Below are 22673 nucleotides of genomic sequence, written 5' to 3'. Positions count from 1 at the left end.
CAGTGTTGACAGATACCCCACTTGTTAAAGGCCTAGTTCACATCAGTGTTGACAGATACCCCTCTTGTTGAAGGCCTAGTTCACATCAGTGTTGACATATACCCCTCTTGTTGAAGGCCGTGTTTACATCAGTTTTCACATTCCCCTCTTGTTGAAGGCCTAGTTCACATCAGTGTTGACAGATACCATTCTTGTTGAAGGCCTAGTTCACATCAGTGTTGACAGATACCCCTCTTGTTGAAGGCTTAGTTCACATCAGTGTTGACAGATACCCTCTTGGTGAAGGCCGTGTTTACATCAGTGTTGACAGATACCCCTCTTGTTGAAGGCCGTGTTTACATCAGTTTTCACATTCCCCTCTTGTTGAAGGCCTAGTTCACATCAGTGTTGAGAGATACCCTCTTGTTGAAGGCCGTGTTTACATCAGTGTTGACATATACCCCTCTTGTTGAAGGCTTAGTTCACATCAGTGTTGACAGATACCCCTCTTGTTGAAGGCCTAGTTCACATCAGTGTTGACAGATACCCCTCTTGTTGAAGGCCTAGTTCACATCAGTGTTGACAGATACCCCTCTTGTTGAAGGCTTAGTTCACATCAGTGTTGACAGATACCCCTCTTGTTGAAGGCCTAGTTCACATCAGTGTTGACAGATACTCCTCTTGTTGAAGGCCGTGTTTACATCAGTGTTGACAGATACCCCTCTTGTTGAAGGCCGTGTTTACATCAGTGTTGACAGATACCCCTCTTGTTGAAGGCCTAGTTCACATCAGTGTTGACAGATACCCCTCTTGTTGAAGGCCTAGTTCACATCAGTGTTGACATATACCTCTCTTGTTGAAGGCCGTGTTTACATCAGTGTTGACAGATACCCCTCTTGTTGAAGGCCTAGTTCACATCAGTGTTGACAGATATCCCTCTTGTTGAAGGCCGTGTTTACATCAGTGTTGACAGATACCCCTCTTGTTGAAGGCCTATAATTGCTTACATCCACATCATTTGAACTTTGGTGGAATGTTGCCTTATTGACAATCATACCACATCTCCTTATTTTTAATTAAACAATAGTAATTCGTCCATCCTTTTTCTTGCTTGAACTTTTTTATTACTGATCACGTAACATTAGATGTATTACTATTAACGATTGGGACGTTTAGTGTGTACCTTTAAATGAATTCTTGATTTTTTTCAGATGAATTATGGCCACTAACAATAACATTTGTGATGTTTGTCGGCAGACATCAACTGTAACACACTGGTGTTTGGAATGTGAGGAAGCTTTATGTAGCTATTGTATTGAGCATCACAAGGAACGGAAACTAACCCGGAAACACAAACCAATACCCATTTCGAAATATGAGTCTCTGCCTTCCTTTATAACCGACATTCACCGATCATGTGTCGATCATAACGAGATATACCAATTGTACTGCAGTAAACATGACAAAACTTTGTGTTATTTGTGTATAATTGACCATGGGAAATGTGGTGTCATCCCACTCGAAGATGTAAATAAAAATAAAATTCAACATTTAGAATTACGTATGGGAGACATTCTAAAAAACATTGAAACAATCAAGAATGAAAGAGATTCCAATATGTCCACCATCCAGAAATATATAGCCGAAGTAAAAACTGTTAGAAAAGAAATAAACAAACTTTTAGATAAACTAGAAAAAGATATTAACGAAAAGAAAAATGAATGTCGAGAGAAAATCAAGAAGATTACATCGAAACTGAATAAAAGAGAAACGGAAACAGTAAAATGTCGGACCATTGTCGATAATATAAAACAAAATGCCACTGACTTGCAGACTTTTGAAATATTAAAAGATATTGAAGAAATAATAACAGAAAAAGAACAATACCTCCAAACGGGAATCGACAACGTTGAAGTAGTTGTAGATACAGGACTGCTCAATATCATGAATATTGTACATGATTTAAAGACAATAGGGACGTTTGATATTAAGACACATAAACGATTTGTCTCACAAGAACCAAGCACTATAACAAACAAGTTATTCCTCAAGTGTAAGAAAATTGACAATATTAAATTAAGTCTGCGGAAGGAGATCTCAATAAGTCAAAGTAATATCACTTGTATCAGAGGTTGTTGCATATCTCCTAATGGTCAATTTTTGTTCACAGATCGCTTAAAGTGTTGTGTATATCAGCTTAATGCGGTGTTTGTTTTGAGGAATACTTGGTTAATTGAGCCTTCTTTGGGATACGGAATAGTATGTCTTGATGCACAAACGGTGGTTATTTCATCCGGGATTCATTGTTTTAAACCTGGCCTTGCCGTTTTAAACCTTCAACTACAGAAAAAGAAAACTTTTATAGAACTTCCAGGTCGTACTTACGGCGTTACAAAAGATGGCCAATCATTATTTACCTGTGTTCAAAATCAGGGTATTTATGAAATAAATTTGACAGATTTTAAAACTACAAGAATAATAAGGTGCGACATTACATCATCTTCCCATATAGCTGTATATGCCGACAAAATATACTATACTGACAATAACGAAGATTGTGTGATTTGTTGTGATCGTAAGGGATTACACATTTGGACCTTTAAAGATGTGTCTGTTCTTCAGAACCCACGGGGTATAGCAGTGGATGACGGCAATGTGTTTGTAGTTGGTGAAATGACAAACAACGTTATAGCCATATCAAGTGATGGAAACAGTTACAGGGAACTTCTCACCAAACACGAAGGTCTCTCTTCTCCGTCTGCCATTTTCGTTGATAGAAAGAAGAAAAACATTCTAGTTGCTAATACTGGAACAAAAGCGTTTCTTTACAATTTTTCATTTCAGTGATTTAAATAAATGTTAAAAGAAACATAAATGAATTAGAGTTGGTCCATTTTTTACCCGCAAACATAACCAAGATGGCTACCATGGCTAATAATAGAACATAGGGGGAAAATATAAATTTCGGCTTATATCTCAGAAACCAAAGCATTAATTTTAAGGAAATTTTGCCGATTCTGGTTATTATCTTGAATATGTTTATAGATAGAAACAAACTGTACATCACTAATGTTCAGCAAAGTAGGATCTACGAATAAGTCAACATGACTAAAATGGTTAGTTTACCCCTTAAGGAGGCTCGCGGGTATAAGATTTTCGGAAAAAAATTTATTAGTTTTTCATTACAAGTTTTATTTATTACCGTGAGTAGTATAAGTTTCATTTATTACCGTGAGTAGTTGTTACTTTATCATTTGGCACAAAAATCATTCCAACAAAACAATTTGTGTTGGCCCAGGTGACTTTTAAAATGTTAATATCATTGAAAAAGCTCCAAAGTATCTCCCTTTAAATCAAAATTGCCATTTTTTTACTCACCGGTGACCTATATTTATTGTTGTTTTCGAGTCAGCTGTGCATAAACTAAATAATTGTAAAATTTAAGCGATTTCTGCAATTTAGTTCTTTTTGTATTTCGATATTACCGGTATTTCTCCTATTAGTTCATCAGAAAAAAAGGATATTACATTTTATTTAAATAAACAAGGCCGTTAGTTTCTCGTTTGAATTGTTTTACATGGTCTTATCGGGGCCTTCTATAGGTGACTATGCAGTATGGGAGTTACTCATTGTTGAAGGCCGTACGTTGACCTATAGTTGTTAATGTCTGTGTCATTTTGGTCCTTTGTGGATAGTTGTCTCATTTGCAATCATACCACATCTTCTTTTTAATATTAACAAAAATGTATGCTTTTTTCGAAGGAAGATTGTGAGCGTAAATGAACGGTGACCCAATTTTTTTTATAAATCAATGCATGACCAAAATTGTCAATTGATCACTTAAGGAGTTATTGTCCTTTATGGTCTTTTTTAACAATTTTTATAAATTTTGGAATTTTTTACAAAAGATTTTCCTCTGTAACTTTTGCGTCAAGTTCATGTAAGATAGTTATAATTGTAATCAGCAAACATGTTCAGTAAAGTTAGATCTACAAACACATCACCATCACCAAATCACAATTTTGTCATAAATCGATCTGTTTCCTTTGTTTACTATGCACATAGACCAAGGTGAGCTCTAGTTATTTATTATTTAGTGATATTTCTTTTAAAGTTGTTTGATTACGTGTTAAGAAAGTAAACACTTTTATTGTGATCTTTTTTTCATAAATAAAAGATATAAAATATATTTCAAAACTGTGGGGGAACTGGTTTTATACATGAAATACAGAGATTAACTGAGAAGAGAGCCGTGGTGTAGTGGTTAGTGCATGGACTACTGAGACAAAGGTTCCTGGTTCGATTCCCGTTCGGGGATGAAAATTTCAGGAACTCAATTTTCGGCTCTCACTTGACACCATTTGCGTATGCATAAAGCTACTTAATTTAAGAATTTCCTTAGTAAACACTTAAGTTAAGGAAACTTCGACCTTTTTATCTAAGTGGCATGCATAAAAAAATCTTAAACTAAGTATTTCCTTAGTAAAATCTTAGTTGTTTTAAGTCACGCCCACAAAACTTAAGTGGTATGCATAAAACTCCATATACTAAGGAAACGCCTGAGATAACACTTAAGTCTAAGGTATCTATAGAGCTTCCTTAAGTTTTCAAAAATGGTAAAAAATCAATCGAAAGTATGCGTTTTTTGCAGAACATTAATAGGTTACCTAAAGTTAAGTTGATGCAATAACTTTATCAATAATAAAATAATAATTATTCGTTTATTTGTTGCTAAATGTTAACGATCATCGTAATTTTCTTCAAATTACGTATAATCAACAAATCAAGAGATAACAGTGGGTAGTTATCTACTATTTCTCACATCTCGTGTGTATACCGAAAGGTACTCAGTTTTTATACTCGTGTAATTCGTGGTTCTATTTTTCTTTTGTTTACTCTGTACGTGCACGTATTGAATTTTTAATTAAGTTAAATTTTAAAGATGTTGGGCATTTCACTTACAGGGACAGACAAAATGCCCTAGTTTGTATTTGGATTCGTGGACAAAAATTTCTACCCTCCCCCTTTTTCTGTAAAAGGGAAACTAAAAATTCGATGTTTATATAAAATTCATGATACCTTACATGTTTCAATTTTTTTTAATATTTCCTTATATATATTAATTGAGATATATTGCGGTTTCGAAAATTTACGTCAATTAAGATGTTGAGAATATGCCTACTGTAATAATTTATTTTAGTTAAGATTCACGTAAGACTTTTGAAAAATGCCCTTGTATGTATTTGGATTTGTGGACAACAATTTTTACCTCCCCCCTTTTTTTTGTTATGAAAGGGAAACTAAAAATGTTAATTTCACATCAACATAGATTTTTTCAAACCATAAGCAAATGTAAGCAAGGGGGTGGAAAGGGAGATGTCAGCGCATAATAAGGTGAACTATTAGTAATTATTTTATTGAATAATGTGTTTTGTAAAATGTTTTGTTTTGTAAAATGATTTGCTTACAATGCAACCCTTAGTCTTGTGCTACGCCACTGAAACATTGATCATGTTTTGTTAAAGTTTAAAATATATTGTTGTATCCAGAAAGTATTACACCCATGAAAAGATGATTAAAGATTAAGTAGAGGAAAGTCTTGAATTACCGAAATATTTTTCTTCCAATGCTCATCCGTAAAAAAAACCAACCTTAAAAAGGGTTGTCTTATATGCGCCTATTGTTCATCATTATACTATGTTTATACGGTATATTGCATTTTTTTACATACCAATATCAATTTTACCCAAGCTCTTTAAAATAAAAGCATACATTGTTCAATAAATGTAAATGATCATAACAAACTTTTACACGGATGAGTACATGTGAAGAGCTAGTATATATAGTATGGTAATTAGAGAAAGGTTCCGATTTAGGTATTCCTTAGTTAAGTGAAGACTTAAGTAAGTTTATGCATACCGCTTAAGAATTTTACGTAACTAAGGAAAAACTTAGTGAAATCTAAGTTTAAGGAATACTTAAGTTAAGATGTTTTATGCATACGGCCCATGGTCTTAAGGAAACGATGATAGTCCGTCGGAAGGGGACGATAAATGGCTGACCCGTGTAAAGAGAGAGCCATATCTCTTGAACGTTAAAGACACCCATGTAGATTTCGATAAAGAGTAGGCTAATGCCGCTACAAGGCAGCACTCGCACCCGCAAAGTGGAAAGGGATTAACATAAGTTGCAAGACTTGTTTCCCAATCCACTATGAATAAATTTGTTTAAACTAAATTAATTGAGAAGAAAATAAAACTGTGATATTACATGATCAATTGAGGGCTACTTAAATGTCACAAGATTTTCGAGATGATTTTCAGATCTAAAACCTGCTTTTTGTCGAGCCATAGGGATAGTGATCCGGCGTCGTTAGCTGACTTCTTAAAAGCTTTATATTTAAGAAGGTGGATGACCTGGATGCTTCATACTTTGTTAATGGATGCCTGGTGTTACAAAGTTTCAGTCACACACATGTCCAATGTCCTTGACATCATTTTCATGGTTCAATGACTAATTGAAAAAAAAGTTCAGATTTTTTGTAATGTTAAATTCTCTCTTAATATGAGGAAGGCGTTACCTTAAATGCCAGCTTTATATAATAATGTCCTATATATATTGATTGGTTGTTGGTTGTTTAACGTTCAGTGACAAATATTTCATGCATGTTCAGAACGAATGTCCAAGGCTACATTTACGTATTGTTTATGTCTATAATAAAATTATAAGTTCAGATGGAAAATGGTATTTGTCCTGAAAAAATATTCTGATTCCCAAATTGATGAATAAAAAAGCATAGGAAAAAATATATTTCGAATCCAGGGGTGGTGTTCTCGAAGCTATCTTAGGATTAGGACGTGTCCTAAGTCTATCTTATGACAAGTCTTTGTCCTAAGTCGTGTTCTCGAAGCTCTCTTAACTTATGATATATCTCATTTTTGGTCCTAACTTTAGGACACCCAACAAGGTGTCTTAAGAGCATCCTATCTTCATCCTAGTGTAATAAAGTTTGGATTTCGCTTTTTGCTCATTATTTTACGTGAAAATTAACATGAAATGAAACGCACCATCGGTTATTAGATCGTATATAAAGAAAAGGTGCATGATTTTAAACTTTGAACTTCGTGTTTCACGATACGATTAAACTAAAAATTTAATTCTCTTTTCAAAACAAATTGTTTTCAAGTTTAAATAACAATCTTTTTTTATATAATTACATTAAGAATTATGCAATTTATTCTGTACATGTTATCATAAAATTCGTAAACAATTTTCTTAAATATTTTCGTCATTAATAAATGTTTTATCAACACATATCTTTAACGATTTAAAATTTCGACTTAGGATATGTTTAGGACGTCCTAACATACGATTCGTCTGAGATAGCTTCGAGACACAACTTAAGAGTGTCCTAAGTTGATCTTAAGTCCGTCCTAAAATTGGTCTTATCTATGACTTAGGACGAATCTTAGGATACTTTCGAGAACACCACCCCTGGATCTTTACCAAAAATGATTTTATCTTTCAGATATGCAAAATAAATTTAACTTTTATATATCTAAAAACATAAAAACTTCCCAAACCGCACATGTCAGTCTGTACACAGTATATTTATAGGTGATAATAAGGCTGTATTTTCCAATTTGTTATGATAAACCTTAAAACTAGTGTTAAATTTTGACTAAATAATTCTAAATGATAGCGCTAAAGGGCTTCGGTAAAAAAAAAATCTGACTCGAATAAAAAAAACATTTGTATTTCTGATCATCTTCAGTTTGTGAGTTCTACATCAATATCATGTACTACAATCCCCTTCCCTTTCATGAATTTGACCTTCCGAATTAGACTATTTACCGGATTTGTAATCACATAAGCAACACGACGGGTGCCGCATGTGGAGCAGGATCTGCTTACCCTTCCGGAGCACCTGAGATCACCCCTAGTTTTTGGTGGGGTTCGTGTTGTTTATTCTTTAGTTTTCTATGTTGTGTCATGTGTACTGTTGTTTTTCTGTTTGTCTTTTTCATTTTTAGCCATGGCGTTGTCAGTTTGTTTTAGATTTACGAGTTTGACTGTCCCTTTGGTATCTTTTGTCCCTTTTCTACTATTAAATTCAGAGTCGGTTTTATGTCATTTCTTGCATATATTTTTTTGTTACATGTACATAATGTAGATTACTTTTCAAGTTGTTATATGACAGCAAAATAAAATTGAGAATGGAAATGGGAAATACAAGCATGTAAAAAATTTGCTTTTGAGTTATGCTTAATCATGTCATAGTTGTTTTCAAGAAGACACATTTGGTTTCAGACAATAACTTGAGTTAAGTAAATGGATTTCCATGAAATTTTACTAGGAGGTTCAATACACAAAAGGAAGATAAGAATTGATTTTGGGGTTATAGTACAACATTATTGGGGGTATTTTTTTTTTTAATTTTGAGGTTTTCTTCCAAAAATTACCTTATTTACATTAATTATACTCATCTAGTATATATATAGATGCAACAAATACTGATTTGTCATGAGATGCACTCAAAATAGGGTGTTTTAAATAATTAATCTGTAGTCTGTGCATTTTTCCTATGATGTACATGTACTTCTTGATAATGTTGATGTGAGTATCATAATAAAGAAAATATGTTTGGTAACCATATAAGTATACATTCACAATTGACATGCACCAGTGCAAGAAAAGGATCTTCTTTCCCTTTAATTCCAAAAATTGCACATTATTTTTTTTCTCACTGAAACACATAAGTTATTTGGTAAATTAAATATTTGTCAATGTTTGAAACTTTCAGTAATAAAAATTCAGTTTAGCTTGTATGAATGTTTCACTGATTGTGTGAAAATTTTAACAGCAATGTGCAAAACACTTGAAAAAATTGCATTTTCTGCAGAATTATTGTTAACTTTCCTCACAATAAATTCACAAGGACATAGAACTAACATATTGTCCATGCTATTCTGATCTGAGTTTTATACATACATATACTGGCATGGCTGTGCTGTTTCAAGTTGTTTTCTTTTTGATTTCTTGAGAAGTATTTGTTTAACCTGTTCAGTCACTATAAAGTGTTACAATTCTTATTTAGATGCAACACATTAATAGTGGCCAAAAAGGTACTGCTTACACATTTTAAATATTTTTGTAGGACTTGCTATCATATGAAATTAAGGAGATTTCAAATTAGCCCATATTGAAGTTTAAAGGATCCAAAATTAAAATATGTTTGATTTCAACTGACATAAAAAAAAATTGTGTTATTTATATGCTCAATATACATCTGCGGTCGTATCATGCTGTGCATGGCAAAGCATTTTATTGCCTCTAGGTTTGTACATTTTTGTTTGTTTTGGTCATGAAAATAAATTTGTAGTTCTGTTGTGAAGTTGCTAACATGAGAGTGCCCAAATTGCACCTATATTGTGAGTTTTTTTCACCAACTTTTTTTATGAACCAGACAAAAGTTTATTCTATGCTTATTTATTGGACTATCCTTGTTTACAATATACTTACATGGTTTCCTATTTAATTTTGAGTTCATCTAGAGTCATAGAAAAATGGGTTTCAACTGACCTCCAAACAATCCATGATTCTGTAATGAGGTCAGTACCCAAATTCCATACATCATGTACATCATTACATGTTATTTCAAATCCTTAAACTGGAATTAAACAGATGTTTTGTTTTATTTCTTCAAATATTTCAATAAATTTGACATTATTCCATGCTTAAACTTTTATGTTTTGAAGAAAAGGATGCTGGTAACAAATTTAATTTACTCATTTTAAAAAGATGATAATTAAAGAAAACTTGTAAGATTTCCACAGCTTTTTTTGTTGAATAGGTGCAATTTTAGTTACTGAGACAGAGTGCAGTTTTGGTACTGTAATGTTATATAACCATATTAAGTGTGTATTGCTAAATAGGTTCAAATGTGAACCTGATAGTGATATAGTGATAAATTACTTGGTAGAGTGAAAATGTTTTTGATCAGGTTTAAACTGATGCATAAAATATACAGGTGACTGTTGCAGCTTGAATTTTTAAGGATGTAGCCCACAAACATGATAATCTCCCAAGTAATGTATGCCCTGTACATGTATATACCTATCAAAGTCATGGTATTATCATGGGTTATCATATTATATAATTAACTCCCATCTTCCCATAAATCCAATTTTGGACAATATGGGAGCATACAATATATAGTTTGTACTAAAATGTACTACTCAGACTCAAGTCTCCAAGTCTCCTTTTATGATCTAAGTGATCGTCATTGTGCAGGATAAACTAGGAATAAAGTTTGTTCAGTAGGTATTTAATCACAATTCCATCTCCTGGGACTGTATCTATTAAAGTGCACATTTATTGTCATTTTTTTAACCAACTTTTTTTTAAAACCAGACAGATTGTGAATTATGGGGGGGGGGGGGGGGGGGGGGAGTAATCATAAGTTTTGAATTAGTCTGTGGGTTTCATGACTTACCGTGATCACATTCAACAGTATAACCAACGTCATTATCACTCTTCTTTGATACGGGGAATTATGTGGCAGATGAACATAAGTAGTCATGGTCAACCACAACCAGTGCACCGGAGTTTACCCCGCATGCCGCATGGCCATGATGGCCATTATAAAAAAATATTCGAAATGTATTGCCTGCAGAGTTTTTCACTGTGTTCCCAAGATTGGACGGAACTTTTACACCAAACATGTTATCGTCTACTATGATTTTGTGACTTTTAAATACAGTACCTGTGGTTATTTAGGTAATTTGTTTTGACCTCACTGATAATGGAATGTTGTAGCAGACGAAACATAGCGTCAGATGTTGTTGTCTTAACTTCGGTAATTTCCGTGGTACGATAAAATTTAAATAAACTACACAAGTTACCAAAATTTATGAATTCTTGTTTTTGCAAACAAATAAAAATTCATGTCGTATTTAACATCGAATTTGTTCGGTTCTGCCTGTTTATACAAGATCGCGATTGAACGAGAATTTTGGCAGCCATTAAAAAAAAATTCGTACGAGATTTAACGAGAGTGACGAAACTTTTCAGATGGGTCGTCTAGAAAGAGTTATCGTTCTTTGTCCCAAAACGATGCTTCTACCATAAGTACCAGCATAGCTGGCATATTAAATGTAATAGGATAACTAAATTTGATATGTGCGTACCTTGCATGGTCCTCATGCCCGCAAGACAGTTTTCACTTGACCTCGACCTCATTTCATGGATCAGTGAACAAGGTTAAGTTTCATATCTCAGATACTATAAGCAATAGGTCTACTTTATTTGGTGTATGAAATGATTGAAAGATGTACATGTTTAGCTGGCAGTTGTCATCTGACCTTGACCTCATTTTCATGGTTCAGTGGTCTAAGTTTAGTTTTTGAGTTTTTTTTGTTTTTTTTTCTATTTCTAATTGCAATAGGTCAACTATATTTGGTGTTTGGAAGTATTGTTATGATCTATTTGTCAGTCGCGCAGGTTTTGTTTGAGGTCAACTATATTTGTTGTATGGAAGAATTGTTAGCTGTTCATGACTGCCTGTAATGGTTCATCTGACCTTGACCTCATTTCATGGTTCATTGGTCAATTTTTAGTTTTATTGGTTAAGTTTATGTGACAGTTGTAATATAGCTTTATATTTAGGACATATATCAATGATCAGTAAAGTAGGAGAGACATTTCAGCGTGTGCACTCTTGTTAAGATTTTGTTTAGCAAAATAGTTTGCAAGGTGATATGTCGTCGTGAGATCCCGAAGAATTAGCACACACAAATTGTTATCGAAGCTATGGGAGCACGGACAGATTTTTACTTATTGCATGATGCTTCAGACCTAGACCATCTTTGTACTGATGATTACAAAACCTTGTACCACCATTATTGCTATGAATCTTACACTAGCAGACACAACTGCAGTTATTTTATTAGCTGAATCAAATTATTGTGCGTCTGTAAAAGTGTTTCCTGACATACATAGAAGGTCGTCAAATTCCTGATTGGAAAAAGTTTCTTTGAGTCAGTGAAACTATTAGGCCTTTATCAGCTTTCTTGGCGAATCGATTGATCAGCATCATGGTATATCAACAGTTACTATGATACATGAGGAAGTCATATTCTAGCTAGCACTTTCAAGGACTCTAAATCAGCTCAGAAGGAGTATTCAGGTTTTAAGAATTATTTGGCACGCCTGATGAAGAAGTTGCTCGAATGGTTTTACTTGCTATTTATGTATACAAAGAGTTCGTTGTGAAAGAAATCACAGGTAGTATAAAAATAAAGTCACAAGATACAAATGTTCTGATCTTAAGCGTTCATGCAGCATACGCATGAGCTATGGTTTCAATCAGGCACTATAATTTGCACAAAAGCTTTGCAATATACGGTTCATGTCTACGAACTATGTAAAAGTCTCGGGTTTGCCATCTGTAATATTCTACCAGTCGAACAAGCTGTAACAGTATGCGATACAACTTTTGCGGCCCTGTTTAAGATAGGTAAGCGCACTGTTTTTTTTTTTTTATTTTTGAAATTAAATGATTTCTTTCCAATTGTGACATCACTGAATCTATAGATGCAGCTCGAGATCTTGTGGTTAGGTAGTCAAAACTTAAAATAGATCATTGTGACCTTAACAAATTGAACGTAAAATTGGCTACAATTTAAACGTTCTCACTTATCAAAACTTCCTTATTGTGAATCTACTTTTTAACAATATGTGATAAGAGCTTCACTCCAGACGTAAATTTGATGTATATTAACCCCCGGCAGTAGGTATAGATAATAGTAAATTTGATGTCTTCCCAAATAGCAAAACTACCCTAACATTCTCTTCTTCAGTTCAAATGGGAAATGAATAATGCCTTGGTTCTGTCTATATCGAAGGTCAGATGCCATCCGAATTTCTGCAAGACTTGGTTTGTTCTTGCAATAGGGGGACATCGGTGTTTTCAAATCGATGTTTTCAATCTATCATGTACAGAAATTTATGCCCATGTCAGGCAAAATGTAAATACTCGTCTGGTTGCAGCTAGAAACGAAGATGACGATGTAAAAGATTTCATTTATCTGTGTGTACCTAATGAATCCTTGTTAGTGTGGCGTAATCAGTTCCATCTAAGATTTGATGGTCAGTTCTTAATCAGTTTAATGATCTTTCATCTTGTTTAATGTGACACTTTATACGATACATTAATTGCACAGTTGAACTGCAATAGCATTTATAAGTTTATCCAAATAATCTAAGACCATTAATCAATGCCTTACATAAATTAAGAAGATGTTTATAGCTCGATCTTGTGAGAAACTTTATGTATTGGTCAGTTATATTGGAGTAGTAGCTTGAAGTAACATGTTGTTCTATATATAGAGCTGGAATTTATTAACGTTTTATATTGGAAGTTATAATTGTGAACCATTAAATATATATATTATATATACATGTACTTTTATAAATACGATTAAACATGTGAACATTAACTCTGTGACTTTATGGTGATATATATATACTACATGTATAGCTAGTTCCCTTTATTAACGGGCAAGATGTTGTTCTTGTTCCCGGATAATGACAGGTAGTGCCAACACACAATAACACACACAAGAGAAAGACCCGTTATATCAGCTATCGATTGAAAATTAAGCAGTCCATAATATTTTCTAAACAATAAATAAAACATCTACTCTATTTTGAAGTCGTTGGAAATAAAGTAATAATCTATTTAGAGGTGATTCCGAAAGATTTTTGAAAAAAATAATTAAAAAAGAAACTCTGCCATATGTTCTCTGACCATGGCGTGGTTGGTTGGCTTTAACTACAGGAGACCATAGAACGTAGTAGGTACTCCTTGTCTCGATCACAATTTTCTATTTGCATTTGTTTCCAACCTATTGTTGGATATTGAAATAGGTCAAGGTCATTGTTATTTAACAGCTGTTTGAAAATTTCAAACTTGCACCCACTATGCAAAAAAGTCAATCTAAAGTCATTTTTAGCGATATAAGTATAAAATAAGTTCTAAATATAGATATAAAAGATATTTTTCTATAAATTGGTAGTTTTTTTGTGTGCTCTAAATGCATATATTTAGGATCGAGATACAAGCCAACTAAGTGTGACTGTGCATTTTTCTTGATTTAAAAAAAAAACGTGACCACGGTAGACAACGACGACAACGCTATTTCGACGAGGCTTTTTCTCTTCTTTTCAAAGATATATAATATTGCCGTGTGTTAAATCGATAAAATTTGTTGATTGGGCACCCTACTATTATGTTTAATTGTGTTGAGAATAATTATATTCAGATATTAATTTTAACTTGTTTATTACTAATCTTATCTTATTTACATGTGACGATGATGAATGTATCTAATGCATGTCAGTGACAATAAAATTATATAAATAATAGATGTTTATGGGTGTAATTCACATAGGGAGTTAATGATGTTAAAAAAAGATGAATTTGAATTTGGTAACTTGTTTAAATATCAAAATAATAGTCAATGTTTAAAATCTAAAACATCTCTTTCATTTCATCTTTGCTCCGTATGATAACAAATTGTATTAAAATTATATATTGAATTTAAAATAATTATTTTGTGCCATATTTTATACTTCAGCCCGGTCATATTTTAAGATATTTGCACATGTACTATTTTAAAATACAATGGATAACACTATAAAAAATTCTTAGCCAGTTTACCATAAAATAGAATATTAAAATGGATAAAAAAAGAAAAGTGACTAAAAGAAAAATTAAGATCTGAGATCTCAATATTAAAAGTTAAGAGACTTTATCTGATTCACGTGTAGTTTTTAAGATTCCTTTCACAATAGCATGATCGGTATATATTGTTGTTGTGCTTGTATACGGATGATTTTCAACTTCATGTCTTTATTGTTGATATTATTATCAGAATATATGCCCTTTTCAGTTTTTAATGAATGCTATTTATAAGCGTTTGTTTCAAAACTACACACTAGTATAACTGTCACTACATGCACTATGTATACATTCATTGTCACATATTATTTGTTTAATGCATCCAGTACTTTTTTTTTTTTTGCATGAAGTTGGAATAATAGATTTCTACCTTTTTCCTATTTATGAGTTCATTACTTATGTTAAGCGTTTCTTTGAAATTACTACAACCCAGTATCAGTCGTGTTATTTCAATCTTGTTGCAGCAGAAAGTATTCCATTTAATTGGATCAATACTATCCAGTATTTCCTTTTTCATCTCTACATAACATTTCTCTCTTACAGTACTTAATACTGGACAAGAGGTAACCATATGAACAATAAAATTGAGAATGGAAATGGGGAATGTGTCAAAGAGACAACAACCCGACCAAAATGAAAAAACACAACAGCAGAAGGTCACCAACAGGTCTTCAATGTAGCGAGAAATTCCCGCACCCGGAGGCGTCCTTCAGCTGGCCCCTAAACAAATATATACTAGTTCAGTGATAATGAACGCCATACTAATTTCCAAATTGTACACAAGAAACTAAAATTTAAATAATACAAGACTAACAAAGGCCAGAGGCTCCTGACTTGGGACAGGCGCAAAAATGCGGCGGGGTTAAACATGTATGTCTTCATTTTCTGTATTGCACAATTGACATAACGGTTCTGCTATAAAGTGTGTGAGCTTGTGTTTGTCTGAATGTAAGATATATGATCCCGTCATCATTCTGGCTTTTATAATTGCTTTTCTAAGCGCAAGTCTTGGTTTATTTTGTAGATTCCGTACTTGAGCTGTTTTTAGAATTTCTTAGTTTTCTATATTCATATTTTTAAGACTGGTTTTAGTATGAGCTTCAGATTTTAATTGAGCATTCCAATATTGGTTTACTTTTTTCTTAATTTCTTCTTTCCATATATCTCTTTTTGGAAGGTTTTTCTGTAAATAGCTGATGCAAGGAAGATCATACATCTCAAGTATATTCATTTTTCTGCTGAATTTTTTTTTCTTTTTGTCATAGTTAGTGGCAATTTGTCTATTCATAACATCTTTAATTTTGATGTTGTCATATGATACTATGGAGTATACAAGTATTTGTAATAAAAACTATAAATCCTAAAAAAGCGCCAGGCCCGGAAATCATAAGTCATAAGATGCCTAAAATTTGTTCCGAAAGAATTGCAATTCCATTATGTATTATATTTAATAAATCCTTGTAGCTGTGCAAGTATTCATCCAGCTGAAAAATTGCAAATGTTATAGCCTTATTTAAAAGGGGAAAGGGGGGGGGGGGGTGTTCATTACCTTCCAATTATAGACCTATATCACTCATTAGTTGCATAGGCAAAGTCATGGAACGTGTTGTATATAACTATGTTTACAACCACTTACAAAGACTTAAATTAATTTATGAGTATCAATCGGGTTTTCTTCCTAAATTTTCAACGGTTCACCAACTGTTAATATATATAATTGCATATTGAACTCACTTGAAAAGAAAGATATAAGCTGTTTTGTTTTTTTGCAATTTCTCCAGAGCCTTTGATAAAGTTTGGCATGATGGTTTATTACATAAAATGAAGGCTTTTGGTATAAATGAAAATATGTTAAAAAGGTTTAGAAGCTACTTAAGTAATAGAAAACAAAGAATGGTTATCAAGCTATTTTCTTCAAAACTTTGCAGTATTTCAGCTGTGGAGTTCTGCAAGGGTCGGTCCTTGGACCATTACTTTTTTTATTATATATATTAATGATATTGCAAAAAGACTGCAAACTGTGCAAACTCTTCGCAGATGACACGTCGTTCAGCTGTGCGGATCGTGATGCTTTTCAGATAGAAACTGTTACAAACCATGATCTGGAAAAGCTGAACGAATGGTCCAAAAAATGGTTAAGGTTTTTTAATCCAGATAAAACAGAAATTATGTTATTTTCTTATGTTGAAACCAACTTTATATTCAATGATAAAAATATACCTATTACAAATATTTATAAACATTTAGGGGCTATATATATTTTATTGTGAAACTACCCCTTTACAACGGGGACAAGCGCCAGCGGGGTTCTGACACTCTGCATCAAAAATGCACATCATGGTATGTACAAACAACATTATATGATTTTAGTTAAAATGGTATAAGATACTTGCAAAAGGCTTTTAAAGTCTTATCAATACATTAACGCTAAAATATCATAATACATAGTTTCATAGGCATAAATACTTGGAAATCTTTCGTCCATAAAAGATTAAAAAATTCAAACTTAAAACTAAAAACGTTCACACACAGTTCAAGATACATTGGAAATCTTATCAATTTCAAAAGAACGTTCATTCATTACGTCTACAAGGTATTTTTTAACGATCTTATCTAAACTATTACCTAAGTCTGGAGGATACAAGTAGCCCATATCACCTATCATGAACTGTTATGTTTGATAAGGGTGGCAAACGATAATAGAAAAGGTTAAACACTGTGTACATGTATGGAAAAGTAGGAAGCTTACATTTAAAGATAAAACACATATAGTAAAAAATATGATACTTTCTCTTTGTTCTTACGAGATCGAAATACGAGGAATTCCGGATAAATATACTAAAGAGCTAAATAATATAATTTGGAACTTTATATGGGACGGTAAAGTGAACCAGGTAGATAGAAATGTATGTTGTTTGGACGAAATAAAAGGGATGATGGGAATGGTAAGTATAGATACGTTTATAAAAAGCAAACAAACAAAACTAGTATATCGTTTAATTCATGAGCCATTGGAAAGCTGGAATGCGATCGGTAAGTATTGGCTTCGGAAATTTGACGAAAAATATAATGACACTTTTTTTGTATGTAAATGTTCAAGTTTGAACGGTTTAGATATGAACCAACTACCAAAAATTTATCAGAAAATTATAAATACGTGGTCGGGATTTATTCAAAATATTGAAATACCTCCATATAAAAGGGCTATTTTAAATACGAGGTTATTTGGAAACTCTTCTATTCGTTTCAAAAATAAATCATTGTTCTACTCTTCTTTTTTAAAAAGCGGTTTCACAACTATCCAGGACATTTGGAATTTAGAAACTACAGATTTCATCAGCTGCAATGAAATTTATAAGAAGTTGATTGATCGAAGAAATTGTATTTCCGAACTTTCAAAAATTAAGCAGGCAATTCCTAAAGATTTCGTGCAAATTTTGAAATCTTGCGGAAACCAGAATTTGCATCATGAAAGTAAATTAAAGATTTCAAATGACCTTGAGAACCGTCACTTAAACAAAAAAAAAATCAAACCATCAAAGTTAAAACTCAATTATATTCGCACGGTTTTAAATAAAGATGTATCTCCAAAATGTGAAATTAAGTAGGAGGAAATATTTGGAACAAATTTACCATTGGAAAATATTTGGTCGGGACTAAAATTTTTGAAAATTGAAAATAAAGTAAAAGAATTCCAATGGAAATCCTTGCACAATATTTTATATACTGAAGAAAGATTAAAAAAAATGAAGATATCAAATGGAAAATGCCACATTTGTCAAAATGACAATAATATAGAAACCCTGCAACACTTATTTTTCAGTTGTAGTACATCACAGTTAATTTAAAAAAACCTCCAAGAAATACTTATTAAGTCAAAAATAGGAATAAATAATCCTTTTGGTGAAAAGGAGGTTCTATTGGGTATAAACACGGAACAACTAAAATGTGATAATTTTTTAAACATTATAATCATATATTTTAAATGGACACTATGGAAAATTAGGAATTCAATAAAACGCCTAAAACACCACAAGATATTTATAAAATCTGGAAACAAAACTTGAAATATAATCTAAAATTTGTTCTTCTTTTGAAAGGCGTTGATATCATTGATAAGACAAAATTGGAGTCTGTAATAATGAAAATTTAGACATTTTTTATACAGCTTGAGTCAAAGTACATTTTTTATGGTTTATAGTATTAGAATAATTATTGTATCAAAATCAAATGATAAAAAAAGTATTAGCCTATCATGGTTATTGTAGTAAATGCACATCTTATATGTGGGTATCTTATAATTATTTACTTACTATTTTGAAATTAAAGTGTAGAACTGTTAGATGCTTCTAACATTATATGGATATTATATTTTTTACACTAAATGTATTCCAAGGTTAAAAGTGGATAACTTTTTTTTATTGCCTTCTATTTCCCCTGGATAGATGGTTTCCTGTTGTAAACAGGGACCCTTAGCCTGATCCTGGACGACTAAGGTAATTGTACTCAGGAAATATTAAGAAATAAAACGTTTGTATGTCTAAAAAAAAAAAAAAAAAAAAAAAAAAGCACAGCCAGTAGTGGTGAATCAATGATACTTTTCACACAGTTTTGCAATCGGCAAATTGCAGTATAAGCAATAAAGAAAGGCTACTGCTGTTCAAAACTCGTAAATCTATGGACTAAAAACAAAATCGGGGTAACAAACGAAATCTGAGGGAAACGCATTAAAGATAAGAGGAGAACAACGACACAACGTAAAAATTTAACACACACAGAAACGGACTAAGCATTAGACAAAATCCTACGAGAATAACAAATAAAACATCAAAACCAAATACATGAGTTTGGGATAGAAAAGTACCGTGCCACGTCTTATAGTACTGCGAATTCACACTCAAATATAAGAGAAAAAAAACGAAACAACGGAAACACCGTTAAAATGTAACACACACAGAAACGAACTATAATATAACAATGGCCATATTCCGGACTTGGTACAGGACATTTTTCATGAAAAAAATGTTGGTTTAAACTTTGTTTTGTGGCATGCAAAACCTCGCACTTTAATAAGTTTTACCCTTGTCCGTCTCTCATCCGTACGTCCCAAACATTGTAGACCAGATCAATTTTGAATATTGGTGGCTCACTTTAACAATTCTAGAGTCTCTATACGGATTGGCAAATTGCTGAATTTCCAAAATCAAATGGTATCACACTTACATGTATACACAATCCTGATTACCCTTGAGAGGGACAGTCAAACTCCTAATCGAATAAAACTGACAACGCCTAGCTAAAAATAAGAGAAGACAAACAATAGAAAGTATGACACAACGTAAAAAACTAAACAATAAACAACACGAACCACATTGGGGGTGACCTCAGATGCCCCGGAAGGGTAAGTTGATCCTGTTCTACATGTGGCACCCATCGTGTTGCTTATATTATAACCACAGTGTATCATCAGTACAGCGGATAAAGGTACTAACCAAGCGGGCATGATCAATTTTGAACTTACACGGTAACGAAAATCTTTGCTTTATCAATATTCAATGTACATTTCTCAACATTTGAAATTCCTGCTCCCAAATAATTTTCGCATAGACTTTTCCTATTCATAAAAAAACTTTGATATTCGAAGAAGAACAATTAACAAGTTTATGTGCATATAGTCAATGTCAACACTAATTTTCAGTTTCGATACAGTTTGTTGAGACATTTACATGTTTTATCTGAACGAAACCTAATACAGGGCAAAAGTAAAAGTTACCAATCATGAACATACCTGTGATTATTCATTCCTTGAAACTTTTTGGGTAATAAGCGAGTATGAAAATAAAGTTTTTGTGTACGGTGTACAACAACTTAACTAAGCACCGTACATAAGGATTTATGTGGTTAGCTAAACACCATACACAACTCTTCTTTTGGGATAAAATATAAAAAAATAACATATGTATGAAAGATTTTAATGCCAATTTTCGGACACGCTATATTTATTACACACACACACACACACACACAGTGGCCTTTTATCAGAAAAAGAGTTGCAATGCATATAGAATATATCGGATGAGACGAGGGCCAACTTATTTGACAAGTATTTTCACATGTGTTTAGTAATCGTTCTTGTTTTGGGAATTTAATAATCAACCTATGACCAAATCATTTCTTAAAAAAACAATTATGTTTAGATTGAAGTACACACTAATATTATGTGAAAAATACAAAGACTTTCGTTACCGTGCAAGATAAAATTTGCCCACGCCCGCTTGGTTAGTACCTATATCCGCTGTGCGATGATACACGGTGATAACACATCCGATAAATAGTCTAAATTCTGTAGGTCACGGAAAGGTAAGAAACCAACTCGTGATAGCGTCAGTAAAATTAACGTAGGGATGATTTTACTTCACCATTTGGAACTCTTGGTAAAATAGCTTCCTTGTGAACAGCCACTCTGTCCCAGGAAAAATATGATCGGGAATATCGTACCAAAAGTCCATTTACCAATTACCGATTTGATTCTGTTATTACACACACGGACAAAATTGGCTTTTGCCAATGCAAAGCATGATGAGTTGAAAGTTATGTATCAGCGGTTTAACACACTTACCATAAAAAATAATGTCAATAGCATTAAGCTGAACAACAACTTAATGTAATTAAAAGATTTGAAAACCTTAAAAATTACTCACATTACGCACAGGTAAATTTCTGCTAGCTCTTCATTGTAAATAAAAATTAATGTCCCTCATAAGGGAGACAATTTAAATAGGGATCTCTAAATACTAGGTCAATAGCAGGAATTGGCAAATTGACTATTTGGAGATATATACCCCATATGCAGATGCTGCGGGAATGTTGGAAAGCTGAAATCACTTCTATTGTCGTAAAGTTTTGTTTTCAACTGACCCTGATTGTCAATGTCTAGATGTAAGTCAAGATATGAGGCCGACTTCACTGTATATCTCCAGATATGCCCTTTCTCAACGTGGACAATGGCTTTAATTTTAGTGTCTGTTCCGTTACGTTTGCCTCGATCAAATGTTATGCAACTTGTACGCAATGTTTATAACGGTTACAAACCACAAAACACGAAAAAGTTTACATTTTAGTTGTGTCACTTCTCTATTTACAGTTATGCCCCTTATAAAAAAGGAAAAAAATGCTGATGTTTTTTTTTCGTTTAACTTTAGTTTGTCTCAACCAAATTCAATAAATTTTATTCACAATACTTTGAATGCTTTGCATAGTTGACATGTTTAAATATTGTTTTTTTTTTAGATCACTGTGTGAGCTAATGCCATCACCTGTCGGTGTAATTATAAACTATTTAAAAAACTTTTCTTCTGAAACTACTAGGCCAAAACCTTCAAACTTGAACTAAATGTTCCTTAGGGTATCTAGTTTATAAATTGTATCCAAAATTAAGATCCACCGACAAACATAACTGTCATGGCTTGAGATAGAACAAAGTGGTAAAATGCAGTTGTTGGCTTATATTGCAAAAACTAAAGCTTGTAAAGCAAATCTGACATTGGGTAATATTGATAAACTGGTCAAGATCTATTAGAACTTAAATTTTCAGACGAATCGAACAACTCTTCTTGGGTTGCTGCCACTGAATTGATAGTTTAACGAAAAAGTGCAGTTTTTTGTTTTTTTAATTATTATTAGTTAAAGATAGATATTAACTGTCAACAGCAATAATGTTCAGCATGAACAAAGTAAGATCAACATAAAAGTTAAATGATCGAAATTGTCAATTGACCCCTTAAGGAGTTATTGCCCTTTAAAGACAATTTTCACGATTTGTTCATCTAGTTCAACATTTTAAAATCATCTCCCCTTAAATAACAGATGAGCGATTCAGGCTCTTGAGAGAGCATCTTGTTAGTTTAACTATGCGATCCAAATTATGTTAGAAGCCAGACATATATATATA

General features: G+C 32.7%; 1 protein-coding gene across 1 annotated transcript in view; it reads left to right on the top strand.

The window, feature by feature from the left end:
- LOC134696194 (uncharacterized) overlaps positions 1–2847 on the top strand; it is a 31669-nt gene extending 28822 nt beyond the window's left edge. The window contains exon 2 of the mRNA XM_063557863.1: positions 1191–2847. Coding sequence (XP_063413933.1) covers positions 1198–2826 — 1629 coding nt within the window. The 5' untranslated portion in view covers positions 1191–1197 and the 3' untranslated portion in view covers positions 2827–2847. The remainder of the gene's footprint in view (positions 1–1190) is intronic.
- Positions 2848–22673: the final 19826 nt, after the last annotated feature.

Source organism: Mytilus trossulus, chromosome 14 (genome assembly GCF_036588685.1).
Source record: "Mytilus trossulus isolate FHL-02 chromosome 14, PNRI_Mtr1.1.1.hap1, whole genome shotgun sequence".
In the NCBI taxonomy this organism is placed as follows: domain Eukaryota; kingdom Metazoa; phylum Mollusca; class Bivalvia; order Mytilida; family Mytilidae; genus Mytilus; species Mytilus trossulus.
Note: the sequence above shows the minus strand (reverse complement) of the source record. Positions and strands in the feature narration are given on the sequence as shown.